The sequence below is a fragment of the Felis catus genome, chromosome D2 (genome assembly GCF_018350175.1).
Source record: "Felis catus isolate Fca126 chromosome D2, F.catus_Fca126_mat1.0, whole genome shotgun sequence".
Lineage (NCBI taxonomy): Eukaryota > Metazoa > Chordata > Mammalia > Carnivora > Felidae > Felis > Felis catus.
This window is the reverse complement of record NC_058378.1, coordinates 39,628,847-39,653,526: the sequence shown is the minus strand read 5'-3', so window position 1 is coordinate 39,653,526 and position 24,680 is coordinate 39,628,847. Positions and strand designations below refer to the sequence as shown.

The following is a 24,680-nucleotide window of genomic DNA, read 5'->3' as shown; positions in this document are numbered from 1 at the left end:
TTTCAGGACGGGAACTTTGAATTTAAATTACATCTGTAAGTCAATGGTCTCCTGTGGAAGACTGGACACAACCAACGTAACTGTGACTTGTTTCCTGGGCCAGAATGAAAACAACTATAGGGGCGCCTGGGTGGCGCAGTCGGTTAAGCATCCGACTTCAGCCAGGTCACGATCTCGCGGTCCGTGAGTTCGAGCCCCGCGTCGGGCTCTGGGCTGATGGCTCGGAGCCTGGAGCCTGTTTCCGATTCTGTGTCTCCCTCTCTCTCTGCCCCTCCCCCGTTCATGCTCTGTCTCTCTCTGTCCCAAAAATAAATAAAAAAACGTTGAAAAAAAAAGAAAACAACTACAAAAGTTCACAACATTCAAGGCCCAGGCTTCGGCCTGAGTTCCAGATCCAGGAATTGCAGGGCCTGTAGGACAGTCCTTCTTCAGAGTCCTACCGCTCTGCCGTTCTCACTTTTAGCCACGCCCAAGCCAAAGCTGGGGACTTGGGGTACCAGCCGAAGACGAGGCTTTCACATTCGTCAAATCCCCTTCCTGCCTGGGACCAGCCTGCCTCCCTTCTCTGTGGCTGTCAGAGATCGACCAGCACCAGGGGTCAGTCAGACCACATGTCATGGAGACAGCCTCTGACCTGGAAGGTTATTTGCTCATGATTGTGTAACTGATTTGTGGTTTGGAGCCTGCCGGGAATCGGGTTTTTTTTTTTTGTTTTGTTTTTTTGTTTTTCCTTTTTCTCATTAACCAGGAAGGATTGAATGTCACTGTGGGGCCTGAGCTGGAGATGTTGGGAAGTGGATTTTGCAAAGCGATGCTGTCCTATGACCCTGAGTGGCTGGTGAAGTGCTGGAAAGGTAGGAGGAGCTCCGAGCAAGGAGTTTGGGAAGGAGGGCTCCCCACCCCGGTAGCAGCCTGTGTGGGGGAGGAGACAACTGTGTCCCCAACTGTGGAACAGTGCTTTATCCAGCCAAACACAGGGGTCGTGCTCTAAAGAAGTGGGATGCAAATAGCCATTTATTTGCTAAACCAATGCCTTGGGCTAGGCTGGCCAGCACCAACCCAAGGTCCAGCGTGCCCTGTCCTGCAAGACAGAGTGTTCGTGCCACTTCGTGCAGCTTTTCAGGGTAGTGACCAGCGGAACTGCCTGGAATGCTTGACAAAATCATGGGATCTCAGCTCCACTCTGGATCCGGTGAATCAAAGCTCCAGACATCTGTCATTTTCTCAAGATCCCTAGGTGATCTGCATGAAACTCACTGGCCCAAGAAGTATCATCACTACAGCGCTTTCTGCCTGTACCTCAACTTTGCACGGAGGGCTGGAGCCAGGAAGCCAAGGATTCTCCATTCTTTGCAGGCCCTTCATGAAGTGACAGACGTCCTGCTTAACTGCATATTGTCAGAGTCCAAATAATCTCCTTCAGTGATCGATGCCCCACTAGTGAAAAGCAACTTCTGACCCCAATCCTTCCCTATGCATTTCCAGGGTCTCACTTTCCAGGGTGTGACTTTAGGGAGTGGGTCTGGGCCTGGAACAGCTCTAGGGAGCTCAGAGAAGGCGAGGCACTGGGCAGGTGAGACTCTGAATGGGGAATTGTGTGCACATGGATTTGGGAGTATTTATACGTATTTTTGTGCCTGTGCGAGTGTGTGAATATCAAATAGAAGCCAACAGACCCAGTCCTTGAAAGACCCAGCATCCAGCTGTTAGGGGGCTCCCCCAGCCTGCATCCAGGCCTCTCTCTGCACACCCCTCACTGAGGAGCATTGGCTCTGGGGGTTCCTAGGGCTCTGGTTGAGGCGTGCGGGTGCTTGGTCCCGGACAAAAACGGTCCACGAGTGGCCCTGAGCTATGCGCTGGGACCCCTAGGACTCAGCAGAGATTGTCTACATGCTAATATGATCCTCCTCCCCTGCCAGGTCTTGGATCATTTGTCACCACTATCTCTCCACCTAAGTCCTTATCTGACCACTGAATCTAAGATTGCTTCAACCCCCGTCACCATTACAATGCTCCCTTTTATTTTCTTGTTAGCAATCATAGTCACTGAACTCACCTCAGCCATGTACTTGTTCAAGTTATATCTGTGCAGCAAAGCCATTAGGAAGACTCTGGATCCAGATGGCCTGGATTCAAACCCTGGCTCTACCACTCTGTGGCCGTGTGACCCTGGGCAAGTCACATACATGCTGTGCCTTTAAGTCCTCTTCTTGGTGAAACCGGGATAATAATAGTATCCAGCTCACAGAGTGGCTGTGAGGGATAAATGACCTGATACAAGTAAGGCACTTTAGGGAGGCCCTGGCCTGCAGTCAGCACCGCGCAAACATTTCTTCTTGCCACCACTGTGACTGTCGCAATACCGTATCATCCACCCCTGCGGTCCCAGGGCCTGTGGAAGGGCTGGAAACCGCAAACACATTCAGTGGCTGTTGAACGAACAAATGAATGACTGAATCTCAGTCCTCCCTGCAAATGTGTGGCCAGACTCCCTTCTCTGGAACTTGACTCAGCTCCAAGTTGAACCCAAGAGAGAAGCGGCCAGACTTATTTTGGAACGTGGATGTGGGCACGGCCTCCCTTGCCCAGTTTAGCGGCTTTGTGCTCCCCGGGCTGTGGCATCACGCTGCCCTCTGCTGGCTGTCCCCAAGACGGGGCTACCAAACCCGGAGAAATGGAGAAATCGTGTAGGAAGTTCTGGGAGCGGGGGCCTCATGAGCCTTTTGTCTGCAACCTCAGGACACTCCTCATTTCCTTCCCTCCCCTTTTGCCCTGGTTGCTATCCCCACCTTGGAATGCCTTTCCTAAATGCCGCTAACCCTTTAGGGCCAGATCCAGATGGATCTGGAGGGCCATACTCCCTCTGGGTAACCACAGGTGTCCAGCAAGCCCTTAGTACTAGTGTAATTCTCTAATCCTTGTATGTGTATCTGTCTCATTTCCAAACCTAACTGTGAGTTCTTCGAGGCAGGACCCGCGGGCCACCCCCACCCTCCTCCTTGTCTGCGTCTCAGATCTCGGAGTCCAGGGCAATTTCAGAATCCCATCAAGGACGAGACTGTACTGCTGGCCCTTTGGAGGCTGGGTTTGTGGACTTCTCACGGGGCTCCCTGTGGACTTTCTGGGTATCTCTCTCCAGTCCAATCAGAATCAAGCAAATGACATATTGGACAAAGGGCTAGTATCCAAAATCTATAAAGAACTCACCAAACTCCACACCCGAAATACAAACAATCCAGTGAAGAAATGGGCAGAGGATGTGAATAGACCCTTCTATTCATGAATAGACACTTCATTCAAAGAAGACATCCAGATGGCCAACAGGCACATGAAAAGATGCTCAACGTCACTCCTCATCAGGGAAATACAAATCAAAACCACCTCACGCCAGTCAGAGTGGCTAAAATGAACAAATCAGGAGACTATAGATGCTGGAGAGGATGTGGAGAAACGGGAACCCTCTTGCACTGTTGGTGGGAATGCAAACTGGTGCAGCCGCTCTGGAAAACTGTGGAGGTTCCTCAAAAAATTAAAAATAGATCTATCCTATGACCCAGCAATAGCACTGCTAGGAATTTACCCAAGGGATACAGGAGTACTGATGCATAGGGGCACTTGTACCCCAATGTTTATAGCAGCACTCTCAACAATAGCCAAATTATGGAAAGAGCCTAAATGTCCATCAACTGACAAATGGATAAAGAAGATGTGGTTTATATATATAATGGAATACTACTTGGCAATGAGAAAGAATGAAATATGGCCTTTTGTAGCCACGTGGATGGAACTGGAGAGTGTTATGCTAAGTGAAATAAGTCAGAGAGAGAAAGACAGATACCATATGTTTTCACTCATCTGTGGATCCTGAGAAACTTCACAGAAGACCATGGGGGAGGGGAAGGGGGGAAAAAGTTACAGAGAGGGAGGGAGGCAAACCACAAGAGACTCTTAAAAACTGAGAACAAACTGAGGGTTGATGGGGGGTGGGGGAGAGGGGCAAGTGGGTGATGGGCATTGAGGAGGGCGCCTGTTGGGATGAGCACTGGGTGTTGTATGGAAACCAATGTGACAATAAATTTCATATTAAAAAATAAAAAACAAAATAAACAAAATATTCCTTTCATAAAAAAAAAAAAAAGAATCAAGCCCTGGGCTTTTTATTGCCCCCCCCCCCATCCACTATCAGCAGGGAGGTTTACTTGTGATTTTGGTGGTGACCCCACAAAATCAGGCTGAGGACCTGTAAGTCAGGAGGCTTGAGAAACTGCCTGGGGGGCCCCTTGGGCACCAGCAGAGCACCCCGGCACACAGCGATGGGGGACCTCCTGCAGGTTTCAAATAGAGAAGACTGTCCTGCTGCCTGTCAATCTGTATGGTAATGCTGTTCTCCCAAAGATGGAGGCACCAGGATCCTTGCAGAGGTCCCAGGAGGGGCCCTCGCTTGGCTCGCTGATGGGGCTCAGGGGCAGACTTCTTGTGGGGCTCCCTCAGGGCCTGCAGAGCACCGTTCTCTTAAGGCAAGAATGGCAACCATTAGCACGCAGGCTGCCCCTCTCCTCCCCCATGTTGGTGGCAGACAAAACTAATCAACTGCCTCCTCCTCAGCCTGGATGAGACCCTGAAAGCCGTTTAGCCCTGTGGTTGTTACCAAGGGATCTGAGACGGTGTGCGGAAAATGTCCACCCCTGCCTCGCGCTCCTGACATGTCCAGCTTCCTGCTCACGTAAGAACCTATGGCCTTGGGGGGCGCCTGGGTGGCTCAGTTGAGCGTCTGACTTCGGCACGGGTCATGATCTTGCAGTTCCTGAGTTCGAGCCCCGCACTGGGCTCTGTGCTGTCAGCTCAGAGCCTGGAGCCTGCTTCAGATTCTGTGTCTCCCCCTCTCTCTCCCCCTCCCCTGCCTGCGCTCTGTCTCTCTCTATCTCTCAAGAATAAATAAACTTTAAAAAAATTTAAAAAGATGAACGCTTACGGGGTGCCTGGGTGGCTCAGTTGGCTAAACGTCCAACTTTGGCTCAGGTCATGCTCTCACAGTTCTTGAGTTCGAGTCCCACATCGGGCTCTGCGCTGACAGCTTGGAGCCTGGAGCCTGTTTCAGATTCTGTGTCCCCCTCTCTCTCTGCCCCTCCCCTGCTCACACTCTGCCTGTCTCTCTCTCTGTCTCAAAAATAAACATTAAAAAAAATTTTTTTAAATAAAAATAAAGAGATGAACACTTAGTTCAATTATTTTCAGTTCGTGCTTTAAAAATTTTTTTAAATAATGAAAGTGAAGTATATTGTCCTTTGAATATAGCTTTAATTCTAGTTCATGGATTTTTGGGCACTTACTGTTGTTGAATTTAGTTGTTTTAATTACTACTAAGATTGTGCATTTTAATTCTATTGGACATTTCAATACCATTGGACATCAGTATTCCTTCTTTACTGGATTTTTGCTTCTCATTCTTATCCCATTTTTTTCCTACTTACTCATCAGTTTCTTATTGTTTTTCCTATTATGCGCTTTGCAAATAAATCAACATTTTTAATTTTCATGTATGTTGGGTTTTACTTTTCGGCAGAAAAGTTTTATGTAATTTTTTGTGTGGTCTGATGTATCAATATTATTGTTTTGGGTTTTCTTTTCTGACATCATTCTTCTTTTTCCATTTTAATTTTAGAGAGAAAGAGAGCACATAAGCAGGGGAGTGGGGCAAAGGGAGAGAGGCAGAATCTTTTTTTTTTTTTTCAACATTTATTTATTTTTGGGACAGAGAGAGACAGAGCATGAACAGGGGAGGGGCAGAGAGAGAGGGAGACACAGAATCGGAAACAGGCTCCAGGCTCTGAGCCATCAGCCCAGAGCCCGACGCGGGGCTCGAACTCACGGACCGCGAGATCGTGACCTGGCTGAAGTCGGACGCTTAACCGACTGCACCACCCAGGCGCCCCAAGAGAGGCAGAATCTTAAGCAGTCTCCACACTCAGCACAGAGCCCAACACGGGGCTCAATCCCATGACCCTGGGATCATGACCTGAGCCGAAATCAAGAGTCGGATGCCCAACGGACTGAGCCACCCAGGTGCTCCTCTGACGTCATTCTTAGATAGCTCTTGTCCCCTCTAAGACTATATAAATCATCGCTCGCATTTTTTTCTGGTTTTGATTTTATATGTAAGTAAAAGAATCTGATTTTATTTTTCCTCTAAGTGTTTAACCATCTAACTCAGCATTATTCATTGAGCATCACTATTTTCCTACTATTTCGGTCTTCTATTTTTATCATGCGTAGATGAAATACTCGTATACATGTGCATCCTCGGACCTGGGTTTGGACTTTGTGGGTTTTTACATTGTTCTGTCTATCCCTGTGTCAGTATTATACAAATTAGCTTAGCTATACAACACCCTTTGACATAAGATGACCAGGTCCATTCTCATTATTTTTAAAAGTAATTTTTCTCACTCTTCTAGAATGTTTATACTTTCCCAACAGCCTGGGGATCACTTGATGAGCTCCTCAAAAGTCTTGGGATCGCGTCTTTGGAAAACTCACATCTCTCTGGGTGAGTGGGCGGGAGGTCAGGCATGTGGGCGGCCAGGCATCGGGCTTGCTCAAAACCCAGCTCGGGTTTTTCCTCCTCTTCTTGTGCTGACCCAGCCCTCTGGTCACAGAGTGCCTTTGCTTGGCCTGAGGTTTCCACCTGACCTTCCGGCCCTGGCCTGGGCCCAGTCACTCACACCCGAAATGCCATGTTCTAGGAAATCATAAAAGGGCAGAGAGGCTGGTGGTGAAGGCACGGCACTATTTCCTCAGATCAAAGGGCCTGGAAACATCCTGAAAACACTTTATTCAGCCCTACAAACAGACTTACAAGTAGGAATTAAGGATTTCATTCACTCAACTCTTTCATTTACTTACTCCGTTCATTGTGTCAAGGTACTAAAATATATGAAAAGTACTATTTTGCTCAGGCAGGGCCCTCACGAGTCCCTCTGTGGCTCAGAGTCATTCAAGCCAGGCAGTCCGAGAGAGACCACACTGCTTAAGTAAATGGGGGGCAAGGAGGTTAATATTCAAAGTGTCATGGATAAGGGTGGGTGACGAGCGCTGCAGTAACAACCCCCAAATCTCACTCCGAGTCCAAGTGGATCCAAGTGATCCCCTGGGGTCAACAAGGATAGTTGTTCTCCGTGCATTCGCTCAGGCTTCCAGAACGCTGGGTTGCACGCCTTTACATCCGCCAATGCTTCTGTGATCATGGCGGCAGCAGAAGGGAGGCCATTTGGGAAATGGACACTGGTCCTCATCTGTGTCTACCCAGAAGTGACGCATGTCACAGGCCTGCCTTCATAGAGCCTCTTGTGTCGAACTATTGGTGAAAAACAGTAAAATCTACCACAAAATACCTGCTAGTAGCCACTAACAGGCCTAAGAATCACAGACAACTTGCCTGAACAATGAGTGTCTGAGTAGCCTGGGGACTGCACAAAAGACGGCTCCCTGTTGCCCTGGTTCACGGGTGTTATTATTGCCTATTCATTCTTCACCTACTTATAGAGCATCTCGATGGCCTGTTGCTGGGACACAATTCTACAGCTTATCTCTGATGTCATGGATGTGCAGGGCTGCAGCGTCTCTGAGGGCATAAGCAGCCATCTCCACCTCTGTACCCAGTGCCTGGACAAATATTTGACCTATAAATTCGTATTTTACTCCTCCTAATAGATACCTGGTTTCTCTGCTCTTGTGTCGAAGGCAGAGGCAACTTGAAAAGTCCAGCACACCATTCACCTTGGGCTGAGGGCATCCAGAAGGTAAGAGTGACGGAGAATGCCCTGAACGTAAACAACTTCACTGTCAGGGTTTTATATCAAGGGGATTCCGAACAAAGATAGGATTCTGGAAAGGCAAACAGCAGAGGGCTCCCCACTGCCTGGTCGTTGGGGGATGGGGGCTGGTTTGGTGACAGGAGGGTTGAGAACCAGGCGGTAACTTGAGAATCTTCTATCAAACCGAACAGGGGCATCCCTAAGAAAATGTATGGTTGTCACCTCTCCACACATGGAAGGGCCCAGCCTGCTCCCGTGATGTGACCTGGCATTGGGAGGGTCACAAGATACGACAGGGTTAAGAGTCACACAGCCCTGGCTTTACTTGGCACCTAGGCTACCAAGCCAGGGACCATGGCTACTACGGTTGGGACGAGGCCGAGAATGGTTGAAATCTGTGTTGACCTTTGCCCATGATGTAGGTGCAAGGGAGGCCTCTATGCTCAGGCATGGGTTAGGGCTTGAATTTTCTGAAAAACTTGCCTCAGTTCTCTGCCTTAGTCAAGCGGTGCATATAGAGCCCAGCTGGACCTCCTTACTTGTTCTCTGTGCTGGAGAGCAAACCAGACCCCCGCAGCCCCACAGTGGATCTGAAGCCTCCTCCCATAGGGTGTGGGGTCTCAGCATCCCCGGCCTTCAACACCACCGGAGATTTCCCTCCTTCCTACTGAGTCACATAGTTCTGCACTCTTCTTTCCTTCCCTCTTGTCAAGAAACAGGCTGGGCTTAAGTGCTGGGATGGGTAGTGATTACTTTTAGAAGGTCTGCCCACACCACCGTGACCTTGCATGGATCCCGGGAGCCATATTGCCCTGTGCGGTCCCACCTTCCGGGACTAGGTCATTGGACTGGAGGTGGGCATCTGAGACAGACTCATTTTTATAGGAGTTTTGAACTGATATCAAGCAAGAGTTTCTAATCTCCGTGTGGCGATTTGTGTGACACACGTTTCCCCACGCTTGGGCAGTCGAGAGACTGGGAAGAAGAGGAAGCTGGTATGTAAAGGAGGACGAAGCAAGGATGCAGAGAGGGGTAGAAGCCAAGGAGACAGCTCGATGTTGCCTGCGCTCCCCCCGCCTTCCCTCCCCCATCCTCCCTGGGCCAATTCAGAGCTCTCTGTTCTTAGAAAAAATACTTCTGGGGCGCCTGGGTGGCTCAGTCGGTTCAGCATCCGACTTCGGCTCAGGTCATGATCTCATGGTGTGTGAGTTCGAGCCCCACACCGTGCTCACGGCTGTCAGTGCAGAGCCTGCCTCAGATCCTCTGTCCCCCTCCCCCGCTTGCACTCTCCCCCCCAAATAAAATAAGCATTTTTCAAAAAAATAAACGACAAGAAAAAAATGCTTCTCCTTCGCTTAAGCTGGGTCCAGTTGTTCTCATTTGCAATCATAGTAATAATAAGAATAATTAATAAAAGGCCTTTCTAAGCTCCCTCAGTGAGTGTGTCCGGTGTGGCCTTCCTGTGGAACTGACGTATCGCGGAAGCCGCCAGGAGTGGGGGAGAAAGATCTTGGCAGAGAGCCTGACCTGCCTGCTTTTGTTTTTAGGCATCCTGTCCTATCTACCAGATGAGGCTGCGGGGGTGGTGGGCAGAGGACTGGGGGATCCATTCAGGAAGGGCCGGTCAGGGCAGATCTCACGGTCCCGGAAGCAAGGGAGAGAGTGGTTGGCTTCCTGTGTAGGGGAAGGGCGTCTGCTGCCCTCCCCTAGGAGCCTGTGCTCCACCCCAGGTGTCATTCCAGTTTCTTTACACGTTTTTACGGTACCTGTCACGATGAGCACGGGGTGATGTATGGAACTGTTGAATTACTTACTATACTATATACCTGAAACTAATATAACACTGCACGTTAACTAACTGGAATTAAAATAAATACTTCATTAAAAAAAAAAAAGAGGGGCACCTGGGTGGCTTGGTCGGTTGAGCATCCGACTTCGGCTCAGGTCATGATCTCACGGTCCGTGAGTTCGAGCCCCGCGTCGGGCTCTGTGCTGACAGCTCAGAGCCTGGAGCCTGTTTCGGATTCTGTGTCTCCCTCTCTCTCTGCCCCTCCCCTGTTCATGCTCTGTCTCTCTTTGTCTCAAAAATAAATAAACGTTGGGGCGCCTGGGTGGCGCAGTCGGTTGAGCGTCCGACTTCAGCCAGGTCACGATCTCGCGGTCCGTGAGTTCGAGCCCCGCGTCGGGCTCTGGGCTGATGGCTCAGAGCCTGGAGCCTGTTTCCGATTCTGTGTCTCCCTCTCTCTCTGCCCCTCCCCCGTTCATGCTCTGTCTCTCTCTGTCCCAAAAATAAAAATAAATAAATAAATAAATAAATAAATAAATAAATAAACGTTAAAAAAAAAAAAAGAAAAGAAAAGAAGGGGCACCTGGGTGGCCCAGTCGCTTAAGCGTCCGACTCTCGATACAGGCTCAGGTCGTGATCTCGTGGTTCGTGGGATGGAGCCCCAAGTTGGGCTCTGCTGACAGTGCAGAGGCTGCTTGGGATTCTCTCTCTCTCTCCTCTCTCTGCCCCTCCCCCGTTCTCACTCTCTCTCTCAAAATCAATAAACATTAAAACAACGAAAATAACAAAAAAAAATTTTTTGCCGTTACTGCGTCAGCACAATCAAACTAAGCTTCGACCTAAAAATGTACAAGCCAAAAGTATAAGCTTTGAGGTCAGTGTCCTTTGTCATGACCGAGCTGTAGCATTGATACTGACTGTGCCCATGTGTTAAGTCCCTGCTCACTCTGTGTCCTGATTTTCACGCCCGCAAAATGAGGAGGCTCTGACTAGATTACCTCTGGCGCAAAGCAGGGAAAGGACATTCCTGCAACCGCCAGGCAAGAGGAGGGTTGGGGATAAATGTGAGCATGGCTGGACACCCTCCATGCCTGAGACCTCAGATGGAACTAGGTGGTGCGGATGGAACTCCCTCCTGTGAACCAAGAGGTGGTCGTATGACACAGAGAGAGAGAGAGAGAGAGAGAGAGAGAGATCCTGGGCCGTGCAAGGATGAGGACCAGTCTACTGGGCATAAGGCTGGGCAGCCAGGGGAGGCAGATGCTCCCTGCCAGGCGTCCATCCCACTGCTGCTTCCCCAGCCCGGGGCTTGAAGCCAGAGGCAGCCACTGAGGCCTGTCAGCCCAGGGGCCCCAGCTTGCGTTTGGCTAGAGGAGCCTGGAGTTCAGGGAAGGGTCCGGAAGAGGGATGTGCACGGGGGAGCTGTCAGGAGAAGGAATTCGAAGCCTTGGACAGAACGAGCTCCACTCGGAGTGAGAGTCCGGCCTGAAGAGGATGGAGAGCAGAGGCCAGTCCTGCACCAGTAAGTGGTCAAGTGGGAGGAGGGAGGAGGAAAAGAGGTAGCTAGTTGGGTGAGACCAAGGCAAGCAAGAGTGCTGCCCTGGAAGCCCAGAGGAGGAAGAGTGAAGGTCCGGGGGTGGTCAGCTGGTCAAACATGGCTGACAGTTGGGGAAGGGGAGGAGGGGGGAAGGGAGAGGAGGAGGGAGGGGGAGGGGCCTAGAGGGGTCACCCGATTTTGCCACGGGGAGGTCTTGGGGACCCAAGTTTATCCCTTGCGACTGGGAAAGCAGCTGGCCCCTCATTCCTCTGACAAGTCTGCCACGTGTGAAGCCATTTGACTCTGAGAGAGGCTTTCCGCAGGGACCTCCCCGACTGCTCTGTGGTGAAGCCCTGGCCAGCAGAGGCGGCGCCATTTTATTGGGGCATCGGCAGCACACAAGTCTGGGCCCCCACTCGCTGGCCAGGCCCCCACTCGCTGGCCAGGCTCCCGGGTGGAGCACGGCCCCCCCACCCCGGTGGCTCAGAACTCGCAGACCACCAGGCGCTGTTCTCCGCAGGCCTTGTCGTTCCACTTGCCATTGGTAAAGATCTCCACACAGTTCTCTGCGCCGCCATTGTTGTTGGGCTCCCCTGGGGCCCAGTTGGAATAGACCAGGGGCTCCCCGGTGGGGTAGATGAACTTGCCTTCCGTCTTGATGTCGGTTATACTCAGGAAAGCAGCCTTGTTCTCAACTGTGACCAGCTGCTGCAGGGCGTCGTTCTCGGCCGCAGAGCGTGGGGACGCCATCTGTCCCCCGGCCTGTATACACACCTGCCGTGCGTCCTCAAAACTCTTTTCAATACCTCCTGTCTTGAAGATCTTCTCCCCGACACCTCGGCCATTGGGGAAGAGCTCCACTAGGAGAAGAGGATAGTCAGGTTGGGGGTATGGCAGCACCAGGCCAGAGCTCCGGGGCTCTGTGACCTTTGTGCGACAGCCCCCACCCGCCCTGCCCAGCATCCGTGTGGGATATCAGGGCACCCGATAGGACAAAACTGAGGCACTTGGTTCCAGTGCACTGGCTTCACAATGCAGCCTGGGAGGAACTCCTGTGGTCCGTAGTTATAGATGAGGACACTAGAGCCCAGAGAGGTTAAGTAAGGGGCCCGGAGTCACATACCCGTCAAATGTACGTTTAGGACTGAACCTTGTTTGCTGGGACGCTCGAGCTGGAATGTGCTCTTTCTGTTTCACCCCACGTTGTGCGCTGGGGTCAGTGGGAATTGCAATGACTTTGGTGAGTGATGGCTGGGGCAGTTTCTGATGTGCGTGTGCTGGGGGTGGGGCAGGGGCATCTGAGAGCCTCACTGTGCTAATCTCTGCACTCACTGCAGCCCGGTGTTGGCCCCTCGGGATGCATGTGGGTGATGCCCCAGCCAGTCAGCCTCTCCAGGGTGCTGGGTGAGGGGATGAAGGCACCTGAGAGGTGGCAGGGGGCAGAGGGGATCAATTCTGGGAGAGCCCTGTTTGGGAATCGGAAGCCAGGTGTTCCACCCCATCCTGGCAATGACTGCCTAGGTGGAAAAAGGAAAGTTACTTCCCTTTTCAGGGTTTCTAATTCCTCATTTCCGAAGCCGGGGTACGCTTCATAAAAACATCAACTATGTGACATATCACGTGTCTAATCTTCCATCCCATCCCCATCCCTTTGGCTTTTGGGCTCAGGCACGGAAATCTTCAGGGCCCCCGAGAGGGCTGTGCCCTGGCCTCACTGGGCTGGTTAGACCTCAGGGTGCACCCCGACCCCCTGCCCTTCTCTGAGTAGCTTCAACTAGGGCTCGGGGGCAGATTCTCCACAGGCTCAGGACGGACAGCACTCAGGGCAGCCCTGGACAAGGTCAGTGCAAGAGTTCATGTGCCGCTACTGGGTTTTATGTTCCATGCATCTGGGTGGGCACACGTGCGCATACATGAACATGTCCCTGTATTCTTCTGGAGGTACATGGGAGTACTTACCGTCTGGACGTGTGCGCGTACGTATGCGTGTGCTCATGTATGTCATGGTGTGGGGTGAGTGATGGTATTTGAGTATACACATGTGGCCGGCATCTCTGGACATGCTCCACTTCGCAGCGGAGTGCAAAGGGGTGAGTGAACACATGTGCAAATTTGTTGTGGAGGGAGTGAGACATACCCAATACCTGAAACTCCCATCCTTGGTACTTAGGTACTTGGTACTTAGGTACTTAGGAGCCAAACCTGTGTCTTACCCAGTGAGGCCCCTTTAGGATCTACTCCTTTGGAAATCGCTTCTTTTTTTGGATGAGGGAGATTTGATGAATGACCCAAAGCTGACATCAGGGAGAGCTGATGAGGAGGGCCAATCAAGGACCGAGGTGGAGATTCCAAAAGGCACAGGGTACTCTGCATGATTCCAGGATTAGGAAGAATCCCTGATTTAAACACCCAGCAGTGTGCAGGGAGAGCCCAGCACTGGCTGGAGCCTAGAGGCGGCCAGTCCCCTTCCAGAACCATGGGCATGTCCAAGGTGACATACTTGATGGCCACATAGCAAGGCTAGGCCCCCACCAGCCTTGAACCCCGAGAGCAGCATCCCAGCCCCAGCCCTCAGGACAGTGTCCGGATTCTCTGCTGCCTTGGGCTGTGAAACAGTATCTGGGCACCCACACGCCGGGTCCCACAGAGGTAAGAAATGCATCCTGGGTTGGATGTCCCCTGTCTATCACAGGGAGCAGCACAGGGCAGGCAGGAGTGAAGGTCTGTTGAACTGCACAGGTCTCAGGGCACTGATCGGGTCATAGGTGGCTGTGATGTTGGGGGTGGGGGGCAACCCTCCTCTCTGTCTCTTGCCATCTACTTCCAGATCCTGGAGTATAGGGCTGCCTGCTCTGTCTCAGCACTACTCTCAGCCCCAGACCCTGCCCCAGAGCCAGATCCGGCTCTAAATATGGTCCCAACCTGTTCCAATCCCAGACCCAGACCCAGCCAACTCCAAACCAAGGCCCAAGCCCAGTCGGAGGCCTAGCCTTGGTGCCTGGCTCGATTCGGATCCAGGGACGTACCTTTCCTATACTGAGAGAAGGCATTCTGGAGGTGTCGGACCTGTCCACGTAAGGCCTCCACCTGCTGCCTCAGAGCAGTGATGTCTGCAGAAGAGAGAGGTCGAGTGAAGACAAGCCCAGCATAGCCTGGGATCAGCTCAGAGCTTGGGCCTTAAGGGAAAGGTACCCAGCTGCAGGCACATATGGGGGACGGGATAAGGAGCTGGGACCAGGCCCTAGCAAGCCCACATCCACTAACACAACTAGCCCCTGTTGCCCCCAGATTTCCTATACTTCTATGAACAAACTGTCCCCGGAGCAGGTCCCTGCACATCACTGACACTGAACCCTGTGAAAATTTAACTCCATATTCTGGGGATCTCATAGCACCTTCTTTGGGGGGGCAGGAATATACTTGCACCAGTACTTCCTGTCCACTGGGTTATTTGATAGTCAGAGCTATCCTTTGAATTGGGAGGGGGGCTGTGTTTTCTCTGGTGATCGAATGGAAAAGCTGCTCAGGGCTGCCCTCCTGTGAGCAAGAGTCTAAAACCAGAGCCTCATTCCCCTGCCTTCCTGCCCGCTAGCGTCCCTGCTTCCCACCCACTCCCTGCGGTTAATGGGGCCGAAGATAGGCTGTCCTGAGATAAAGAAGGCCACCTCCCTCCCCCTGTCCCCACCCCGTGGCGGCTCCCAGATCTAGCAGATGCTGCCTTACCCGGAAGCCCGCTCTCTCCCTTTGCTCCTTTGTCCCCAGGAGCACCTCTGTCCCCCTTCGGTCCTGCGGGCCCTTTGGCACCTGGAGGTCCTGGCGGACCCGTGGCTCCAGCAGGCCCTGGGATCCGAGAAGAACTGGGTGAGCTCTGTATCCACTTTCCAGCATTGTCACCCTCCCAAGACATGGGCTGTCCACCTGTGGTCCCCCCTCCCCGAGACAGACTGCTCCCAGAACCCAGCCATGCACCCTCCCTTGGACATAGACTTTGCCTACCACCCAGTAACACCAGCTCCAACTTGATGAGTGGCAGTGGGGGAGGGGTGGCCATCACCAGCATCAGGGATGCACAAGGGAACCGGAGCTCCGTCCTAGCTCCTTCCGTCACTCACCCACTGCCCCAGCATTTCCAGTGGCTCCACGCTCACCAGGGGCACCTCTCTCTCCTTTAACCCCTGGGGGGCCTCTCGGCCCTGCAGAGCCCTGCATGCCAGGCACACCCACATCTCCTGAGGAAGGAACAAATTGGAGCAAAAGCTGCCGAGAGTGGACTTTTCAGCCTTCGCTCCAAGGGGAGAGAGAACCGGTGAGAAGGTGCTGCTTACTGGCCGGGGTTCCTCCGCGGAGGCGAGCAGGAAAACGCCATCAATGTGGGAATGTGGGGGAGAAGGGGCCACGATAAGGCCTGCTCAGCGCTGATGGTCTGGGCATTTCCCGGCAACTCTGAGCCGGCCTTGGGTCACACCCTGGACTGTGCCGTATTCCTCCCTTCTCCCTCCCAGACCGGCCACCTACCAACCACCTACCTTTGGGCCCAGCCTCTCCTTTGGGGCCTGGTGTGCCTTGAGGTCCTACATTTCCCTGCTTCCCTGAGGGACCCTCTCTGCCAGCTGGACCAGGCGTACCTCGAGGTCCCGGAGGTCCTGGGGAAAAGGACCAGCATGGTCAGTGACACTAAATCCTGCTGGAAGTGGGAGCGTCCGAAGAGAGGAGAACAGTGATAGAAGTCAAGAGAGGCAGCATCGTCATAAAAGGTGATGTCAACAGGAGTTCAGTCTCCCCTGCAATAACCCGGTACCACCTTCAGAACAACCTTCTTCCTTCTTCCTGGGGTGGGATCTGTGCATATCTACTGGCATGTTCTAGAGGCTGCAGCACCACCTGCTGGAATGCCCAGCTGCTCACCAGATGGTCCAGAGTCTCCCTTTGGTCCAGGCTCTCCAGCAGAGCCATTCTCCCCTTTGGGCCCAACTGGGCCAGCCGGTCCAGGCGTCCCCGCTCTCCCTACAGCTCCTGGCGAACCTGTAGCAGCAGAAGAAACGGGCACAGACCTTAGGCCCAGAGACGAGCCAGCTGCGTGCACGGTCGGGCCCCTTGCATTCCTTCAGGGTTCTACAGGGTGTAGACGTCCCACTTGCACACTCCTTGGTACCGTGGTGATCCAGGAAATGGGTGTCCACACCCCTATTTTACAGGTGAGAAAACAGGCTTGCTGGAGCTGGCTGTGAACTCAAGCCAAGACCCATCTGACTTTCCATGCAGGGCCCCTCCCCCTGCCCCAAGACCACGGTATATACAGCAGGCAGTCTTAGCCTTGATTTAGCCTTGATCATGGACTCCTTGTTCTCCCCTTCCCAGAACCAGAGTTTATGTCAGAAATGACACCTGGCACCGATCATCAGGGAAATGCAGATCGAGACCACGATGAGATGTCACCTTACCCCTGTTAGCATGGTTATTAGCAAAAGACAAGCGATAACAAGTGTTGATTAGGATGTGGAGAAAAGGGAACCCCTCATGCGCCATTGATGGGAACGTAAATCGGTGCAGCCACTGTGGAAAACAGAATGAAGAGTCCCCAAAAAATTAAAAATAGAGTTTTACACTCAGTTCTGTTCATTTGGTTATTCTTTTTTGTTATTGTTTTTTGTTTTTTGTGTTTTTACTGAGGTTAAGTTCATGTAATATAACATTAGCCTGTTGTAAAGTATACCATTGATTGGCAGTTAGCACGTCTGCAGTGGTGTGCAATTACCTCCTGTATTTAGTTCAAAATCACTTCGTCACCCAAAAAAAACCCATAGCCACTAAGCCATCACCCCCAACCTCCCCTCTCCCCAGCCCCTGGATAGCACTACTCTGCTTTCTGTCTCTATTTCCTATCTTGGACATTTCATATAAATGGAATCAGACAATAGATGACCATTTATGTCTGGCTGTTTTAACTCAGAGTGACATTTTTGAGGTCCATCCACTTGGCAGTGTGTCTTAGGGTTTCATTCCTTTGTGTGGCTGAGTAGTATTCCACTGTGTGGACAGAACCCGTCTTGTTCATCCACTCATCAGTTGATGGACATCTGGGCTGTTCCCATCTCTGGGCTGTTGGGAATAAAGCTGTTATAAACATTCATGTGCAAAAAGAGAAGGAATGACACCTGACAGGTGCCGCTGACTTGTTCATTCACTCATCTGTTCACTGAGAAACCATCTGTGGAATATAACCGGGCAAGATGCAAATGTTAGCATCAGAACCCGGTCTGCAAGAGATTTGCAATAGGATTTTAAACGGTGAGGCACAAGTAATGAGTGAGGAAGAAGATTCGCAAGATGCCCCTTGTCCTACCACATCATCACCCCACCCCAGTGCACACACATATGGCCAGAGCTGTCTTCCTGAGGGAGCAAATGGGACTTCAGGGTGAGGAGGATTTAGAGAGACTCACAGAGGGAAGAGGACATGTCAGACTTGGAGACTTGTGCTCCAGGAGGGGCCAGGCCTGCCTGGGTAACACCGTGCTGGTGGTGGGGTGGGTGCCTGTGATGGGTGACTGAGAGGCTCTGTGCTGGGCATTGTATCCTGCCTCTAGTTATGATCCTCACCAGGAATGAAATGGAAGCATGGAGGGTTACAGGATGGGCCCCTCACCCCATATCCAATAGGGCACCATGCTGGGCAGAGATGTCCTATCCCTAGGCTGAGGCCCCCTTGGGCTCCACCCTGTCTGGGATGGCAGCCGGTAGAAAGAGTGTTAGAGGTCTCCCATCCATGGTGTAGAAGTCCTGGAGACCATGAAGGGACTCCCTCTTCAACAGCAAGCACCCATGCCTCCCAAAGCACTAATTTTGCATCCCGGTGTCCCCCAAAGGCCAGCCCTGTGCCTTAACGCCACCTGAAGTGAAGCTTTGTGGACCCGCCGTCTGGCCAGTCTGAACTGCACTAAATTCCTCCTTTCCTTACATCTTACAGTCACTCATTCCACAAGTACTCACTCGAAACTTCTACTGTGCACAAGATACCATCGGCAATGCGGGGACACAACAGTGAAAAAAGCAGACACAACATCAGATCTCTCTTTCTCTTGGGGCTGAAACCCAACTGCACAGAGACAGATCATAAAAATTAAAATGTACAACATATGGTTTATTAGAGCAGAATAAGTGCCAGTGAGGAAAAATAAAGCACAGAGAGTGTCAGAAGGCGGGGGTAGTGTCTTCTAAGTAGGGTGGTCAGGGACAGACTCGTGGAGAAGGTGGTCTGTAAGTAAGGCCGTGAAGGAGCCGAGGAGTGACCCACAGGGACAGCTATGGGAAGAGCTGTGATAGGGCCCTGGGGTGGCAGGGGGCTGGATGTGGTTAGGGACCAGCAAGGAGCCAGTGTGGCCAGAGGAGGTGAGGTCAGAGGAGTATGCAAGGGTGAAGAGTGTCCTTGTGAGCTGCTGAGGGGTGTGTGGTTTTACTCTGGGAGGTACATGCCTATATACACCAAATCCTTCTGGGCAGGAATCTTGGAGATGCTGAGGAATAAGAGGACTGTCCCTGGAAATACAGGCTGCAAAGCAGTGTGGGGTCTTACTGGACCTCCATGATATACCTGAGGCATTACCGCATTGAGCCCGCTCCACCCCCTACCTCTGCTCAAGGCTCTCTTCTCTCAGGCTTATCTTGCCCTTTACAGCAGGTTCTTGGAACCCTGTGCATCAAAATCTGCAGGGGACATTGTCACAAGGGCAGACTCTGGCCCCAGTCAGACTTACATGGGTCAGGATTTTGAGATGCTCCAAGCTCGCTAGGAAATTCTCAGACCCATAATGGTTGAGTGACTAACACGCCTGCAATTCAGGAGCCAGAGTGCAGCCTGGTCCCCTGGCCCGTCTGTGCCTGGTTCTCTCTCCAAGCACCAACCCAAGGCCGGGCTTGGAATGTGCATGGGGTGAACCACCTGCAGAAGAGAGGGAGGTCTCAGCCACACTCTATGCTTAGGCTCACAGTGTGACCATAGGAAAGGGCCCCCCAGGATTCAATTCAGGGCCCCTTTGAGAGCTAGAGAGAGCGGGGATTCTCCAAGATGCTGACACCTTGACTACGCCTTCCAAGTTCACTTCCAGGGGCCTTCCCTGAGCCCCGGGCCATTCATGTCGGCTAGCCACTTTCTGTCTGTAAAGGACAGATAGGTAGTCACTTGTCCCTTATCCTACAAAGCCTGGGGATGCTACCTATTCTTTCCAACTTAAATGTTGTTAGTTTCCTTCCTCCCCAACCAAAATGCCAACTCCCAAAAGATAAAGACCACGGTTGATAGCTCCATAGCCCTAGCCCAGAACCTGGGGGTCCCTTGTCCTAGATGCTGGCTCACTGAATTCTGACTCCTTGCCACTGGACCCAGATCCTCCCCTACGGGACAGTACTTCTCAGATGATTCCCTTAATAATCAGTACCTGTGGAAACCTCACGAGAATTCACCCAATTGGTCCAGCAGAAAGATGTAACTTTATCCTAACAACCTGACAAAAAAGAAAGCCTTGGCTCCGTTATTTGTCACTATGTAGTAGATATTATTCCCATTTATAGATGAGCAAACTGAGACTCAGGGGCACTGGCTTGTCCCAGGGTGGGTCCCTGCTGTAGAAATGGAGCTGGTAGTCAAGCACAGATCTGTCTGATGCAGAAGCCCGTGTCCTTTCCCCTCCAGACTGGGTGTCATTTAGCCTCTCCGTGTCACAATTTTCTTACCTGTCAAATGAGATTCCTATGTTCCCTGTAAGACTTCTGGTAGGGTTAAATGAATTACTCAGTGAACGCCCAAGCACAAGGCTGGACAAAGGAATGTGAGCTCCCTTTCACTCTCTCTGTAATGTGTTAGGACAGATCCTTGTGATCAGATCTGAGTATGGGGTCACAGAACCTCATTCTTTCCCGTCCTTCATGACTATTGAAAAAAATATGTATTTTATTTTATTTTTTTTTTTAAATTTTTTTTTTCAACGTTTATTTATTTTTGGGACAGAGAGAGACAGAGCATGAATGGGGGAGGGGCAGAGAGAGAGGGAGACACAGAATCGGAAACAGGCTCCAGGCTCTGAGCCATCAGCCCAGAGCCTGACGCGGGGCTCGAACTCACGAGTCCGTGAGATCGTGACCTGGCTGAAGTCGGACGCTTAACCGACTGCGCCACCCAGGCGCCCCAAAAATATGTATTTTAAAATTTGAATTCAAGTTACTTAACATACAGTGGAGTCTGGGCTTGGGGAGTAGAACCCGATAATTCATCTGTTATGTAGAACCCCCAGTGCTCATCCCGACAAGTGCCCTCCTTAATGCCCGTCACCCATTTAACCCATCCCTCCACACACCTCCCCTCCAGCAACCCTCAGTTTCTTCTTTGTATTTAAGAGTCTCTTGTGGTTTGCCTCCCTCTCAGTTTTTATCTTATTTTTCCTTTCCTTCCCCTGTGTTCATCTGTTGTGCTTCTCAAATTCCACATATGAGTCAAGGCATATGATACTGAAAATATTTGACACCCTGCACTGACCCTATTTAATCCAGGCGACCAACTGTTAAGTCCTGGAGCAGGGTTCTGGAGAGCCACAGATTCGATTTACCCACCATTTCCTCATTTTGGGAGTGGGAGGAAGGAGAAGGTGCCAAAGAAGGAGACAAGGCAGCTGGCAATGGAGGGAGGCACCTGGGGGCTCAGAGCAGCATTTTCCAATCGGTAAGGCAGTGTTGCAGATGGACCAAACATCTGGGGGAAACCCATCCGCTCAGGAAGAAGAAATCCACCTCTGAGCCTTCCATAGCAGAACATCCCAGTACTTCTGGGTTGGTTACAATTCCAATGCCCACCCCTTTCCACTAGGACAAGCCAGTGGTCCCAGCTCTACCTGGATCCCCCTTCTCGCCCCGGGGGCCCTCTCTCCCATCCCGTCCATCGCGACCAGGCAGGCCATTCTCCATGGGGCTACACATGACCAAGGTGCAGGCGCTGGCTGCTGTTCTCTGGAAATAGGTCTTCATTTCTGTTCCCAGTGACCTCAGGGGCTGTGTGAGCAGCATCAGCACGGAGAGAGGGAGGAGAAGCATGGCCTAGGCAGGTGAACAGAACGAGAAAGGACATGCTCTTGGTCCCAGGACATGGGTTAGGGCTTGGCCCAGCTCCTGAAGGTCAGGAGAAGCACCTCCCCACCTGCCCTCCCTCTATGGGGCTGAGAGAAGCAAGTCTCCCAAAGCAGTTTAGGGACCAGGTGGGCATATGGTCTGGTCTGGGAAAGCATGAGTTACCCAGCTGGAACTCAACTATAAGTTCGCAGGAGAATCCACCTATTCTCAGGTGCCCGCGTTGTCTTTTCTTGTGACTTCCCTTGGGGACTGCCGTCGGCACAGGGGTAGGATGTAGAAATCCTCACTGAGGCCACATGTCACATCAGGAAGGATTCACTGGGTGCTTCCGGGAAGGATCTTTCCTGTCTTTGGACCTCCAGCTCCCTGTCTATACCGTCAAGGTGGTTGGCTTAGCTCTGACAGGGCAACCCCCTTTCCTCTCACTTGCTGCCTTGGATGGACTAACACTCTTGCTGTCTGCAGTGTGGTTCTGGAAAGGAGCTAGGATCCTGAACGCTTAGTGATGTCTGTCCTGAGCACAGGATGGGTGTGTGGTTGCGTGTTTTCCAAGCGATTTGCCATCCCTGGACTGGACACCATCTCCATGAGGAAATTCACACGCAGAACCCAAGTGAAAGTTCTCAGAGAAGCTAACTTAGCAGCTGGAGAGCCCCTGGGGCATGCGGCATTCTGCTCCGACCACCTAAAAGAACTTGAGAGAAAGGCCTCATGGAGGAAAGGGCCACGTGAGGTGGGTTCAGTCAAGGGAAGGCTAGTTCGGGGATAGGGAGAGCAGATGTCCAGTAGGGTGTCCAGGCACCATCTGATTGGGACTTAGGGACTAAGTGAGACCGGGGCAGGTACAGGGCCTCGGTCACCTCCACTATTGGACTTCTTTCTTCTCTCTCAGAGAGATACGGTAAGGTTATGAGCATGGGAAGAGCTTGTGGGAGTTGCAGAGGCTAGGGACAAAGCCTGGGGGACACGTGCAAAGGAGAAGGGGGTCACCAGGCAGGCTGAGGTGGTGGCAGGGGAGGGGCTTTCCTGGCCAGAGAAGTGCCTTCTCCAGGTTGCTGGTGACCCTGGGCTGGACGAACCCTATTTTGCAGGAGCCCCTTTCAGTTCTGAATTCACCACCTGCCTGGGCTTCCTGGGAATCTCTAGAAACACCCAGGTGAGCTCCCTTATTGCGGCAGAGGCTCAGTCATGAGCACTGAAGGACCCAGGCCAGAACGAGGGCATTGTCCCCTGGTCCGCAGCTACAGCACCTCTGGGGCTCTGCGCCCCGAACCGGAGGAAGAATGAAAAACAATCGACATTCTGCCCAGCAGCTCAAGGCACCAGCACCCACTGTAGCCGGAAGGGGCCGTGAAGAGAGGTGACTCACAGGTTTTCAGACCCACGATTCAGACGCGACATCTTAGCTGGGGCTACGGAGGGAGTGGGCAGAGCTGCAGCCCCCTCAGCCCACGGTGTCCGCGCCAAGCTTTCTGATTCAGATTTTATTGAGAAGAAGAAAAAAAAAAAAAAGACTCCTCTGAAAACTGGTTGGAAAATTAGTGACTTAGCCCAGTCAGTCTCTTTTTTAAAGCAAAGATGTGAGGCTAAGGGAGAAGCATGAATGTCCACGTCCTACAGGCAGTTGGTACCCGGATGGGCTTAAAAGGCAGGCCTGCGGAGACCTGGTCTGTTTCTCCTCTACCACCCTCCTTTCTAAAGAAATCAGGAATGGAGGGGAACAAGAGAGAAGTTGAAACTGCCTGTTCCCCTGGGGCTTCCAGACAATGGCATCTGGCATCTGGGTGGGTATCGTCCAACTGACCGCCTTCCACAGCCCGGAGAGCAAATCTCCCACTGAGCATAGGGAACAGTGAGGGGCGAAAGGGCACTCCTCATCGCCTCACCCCGTCCCCCACCTTTCCCACTTCCTCGACCAGAACAGACCAGACTCTGCCTCCACAGCACCAGTTGGATAAACCAGCCATACGGGGGGAGAGATATTCATCGGGCATTGAAAACAAACAAAATGAAGGCAAGAATAGAGACTCACAGATGCTGCCTCTCGGACTCCAGGATCTCCAGGCAAATTAGCCTTTCCTTGGCAGGCACTGGCTATTTATGCCTGCCCTGTCACCTGAGCTGCCCAGCCCTGGTCTTTGAAGAGCTCTTTTCAAGAAGTGGGGCCATTTCTTCCTTGTTGACTCACTCTCACCCCACTTGGGTTCTGGAAACCTGCCACTGATATTCATAACACTGCACACATATCACCTTAAATGTTATACGGCACTCTCAGTCCGTGATCTCACCCGTACCTCCCTAGAGCCCTGTGAGTTAAATGGCATTATTAGGGTCTGTATTTTACAGATGTCCGAAAATCTGAGCTCCAGAGAAGACCGGCAAGCGGCACAATGATCTACGTCTATTGTCAATGCGCCCCGCGTCTGCAGATTCCAAGATCCAGGACCTGCTGTGCCCCCTTCTCTTCCTCCTTCACCTCAACTTTACTGCCCAGATATTGGGAAAGAGCTGGCAGTTCCTTGGCATATCCGGGCAGGGGTGGGGCAAGTGGAGGGGCTGTGGAGCCACTCTTGCAGGGTCACTCTTTTGCTTCCTACTTTAGATCTTGGAGACATCCCCACTTGCCTTTTAGGGGATGGCCTTCCCTTAACTTCCTTGACCTTATCTCCCACCTTCTTGGCTGGAGCTTGCCCTGTGCATTGCTCAGGTGACCAGTTTGGACTCCTGAGTTGCTGATACACTGTTGTAGCCATGTCCAAGGAAACTCTAACTTCCAGTTGCCCACCCTCCTGCCTTTGATAGCAAAGGACGTCTCTGCTTGCTTCTAGATTCTTGTGTCTTTATCTCTTGCATGAAATCTTTTCCTAGATCCACATGCCAGCATCCCCATGTGTCCAAGCTTCTCTTTTTGGCCCCTCCATTGGTGGTGCTGATTTGTTTTCGGCTTCTGATGCTCCTGTGGCGTCCCCTTGTGTACTGCTGAATCTATAATGCTTCAATTCATAGGGAAAGGTCTTCTGTTTCCTATGCTGAATTTTTTCTTTTTGAGGCGGGATCCGTAATAGAGCTACCTGAGCCCCTAATGACAGAACTCTTTCATTATTAACACACAGCCCTCTCCATTCTAGGATGTTCATGTGCTCCTAGAGATCTAGATCAGCACGGGATTCCATTTCTCTCCCCAAATTTGGCAAGGTTTTTTTTTTTTTTTCCATCACTATTTCTTTAAATAGACTTTGTTTCTCCATCTAGCTCTCTTTCTTAGGATTCCCCCAATGCATATATTATTTCTTTTGATGATGTCCCATAAATCCTATAGGCTTACTTACTTACTTACACTTTTTTTTTTTCCTTCTCTGAATGGGTAATTTCAAAAGATCTACCTTCAAGTTCACTGATTTATTCTTGTACTTGGCCAAGTTTTTTG

General features: G+C 51.6%; 1 protein-coding gene and 2 long non-coding RNA genes across 4 annotated transcripts; 1 reads left to right on the top strand and 2 right to left on the bottom strand.

The window, feature by feature from the left end:
* Positions 1 to 260: 260 nt before the first annotated feature.
* Positions 261 to 9,410, top strand: LOC123380819. Of its 2 annotated transcripts, XR_006587047.1 has the most exons (4): positions 4,103 to 4,723; positions 6,456 to 6,547; positions 7,711 to 7,799; positions 8,700 to 9,410. It is a non-coding gene; the product is annotated as an uncharacterized LOC123380819 (long non-coding RNA). The 2 variants fall into 2 exon arrangements; XR_006587048.1 differs by lacking the exons at positions 4,103 to 4,723; positions 6,456 to 6,547 and adding an exon at positions 261 to 854.
* Positions 9,411 to 11,451: 2,041 nt separating this feature from the next.
* On the bottom strand, positions 11,452 to 23,406 carry SFTPD (surfactant protein D). Its single transcript, XM_003994112.4, has 8 exons — positions 23,286 to 23,406; positions 21,019 to 21,220; positions 16,043 to 16,159; positions 15,664 to 15,780; positions 15,250 to 15,366; positions 14,861 to 14,977; positions 14,164 to 14,247; positions 11,452 to 11,997 (listed from the first exon to the last, which is right to left on the bottom strand). The coding sequence occupies exons 2-8, from the start codon at positions 21,215 to 21,217 to the stop codon at positions 11,621 to 11,623; spliced, it is 1,128 nt and encodes a 375-aa protein (XP_003994161.3). The 5' UTR covers positions 21,218 to 21,220; positions 23,286 to 23,406; the 3' UTR covers positions 11,452 to 11,620.
* LOC123380818 lies at positions 16,781 to 20,170 on the bottom strand. Its single transcript, XR_006587046.1, has 2 exons — positions 19,573 to 20,170; positions 16,781 to 19,076 (listed from the first exon to the last, which is right to left on the bottom strand). It is a non-coding gene; the product is annotated as an uncharacterized LOC123380818 (long non-coding RNA).
* Positions 23,407 to 24,680: the final 1,274 nt, after the last annotated feature.

Coding starts and splice junctions, on each gene's coding strand:
- SFTPD (XM_003994112.4), bottom strand. CDS start 21,217: ATGCTTCTCCTCCCTCTCTCCGTGCTGATGCTGCTCACACAGCCCCTG. Junction 14,978..15,249: donor TGGAAATGCTGGGGCAGTGG/GTGAGTGACGGA, acceptor CTCGGATCCCAG/GGCCTGCTGGAGCCACGGGT. Junction 14,248..14,860: donor GGGAGAGAGCGGGCTTCCGG/GTAAGGCAGCAT, acceptor TCTCTTCTGCAG/ACATCACTGCTCTGAGGCAG.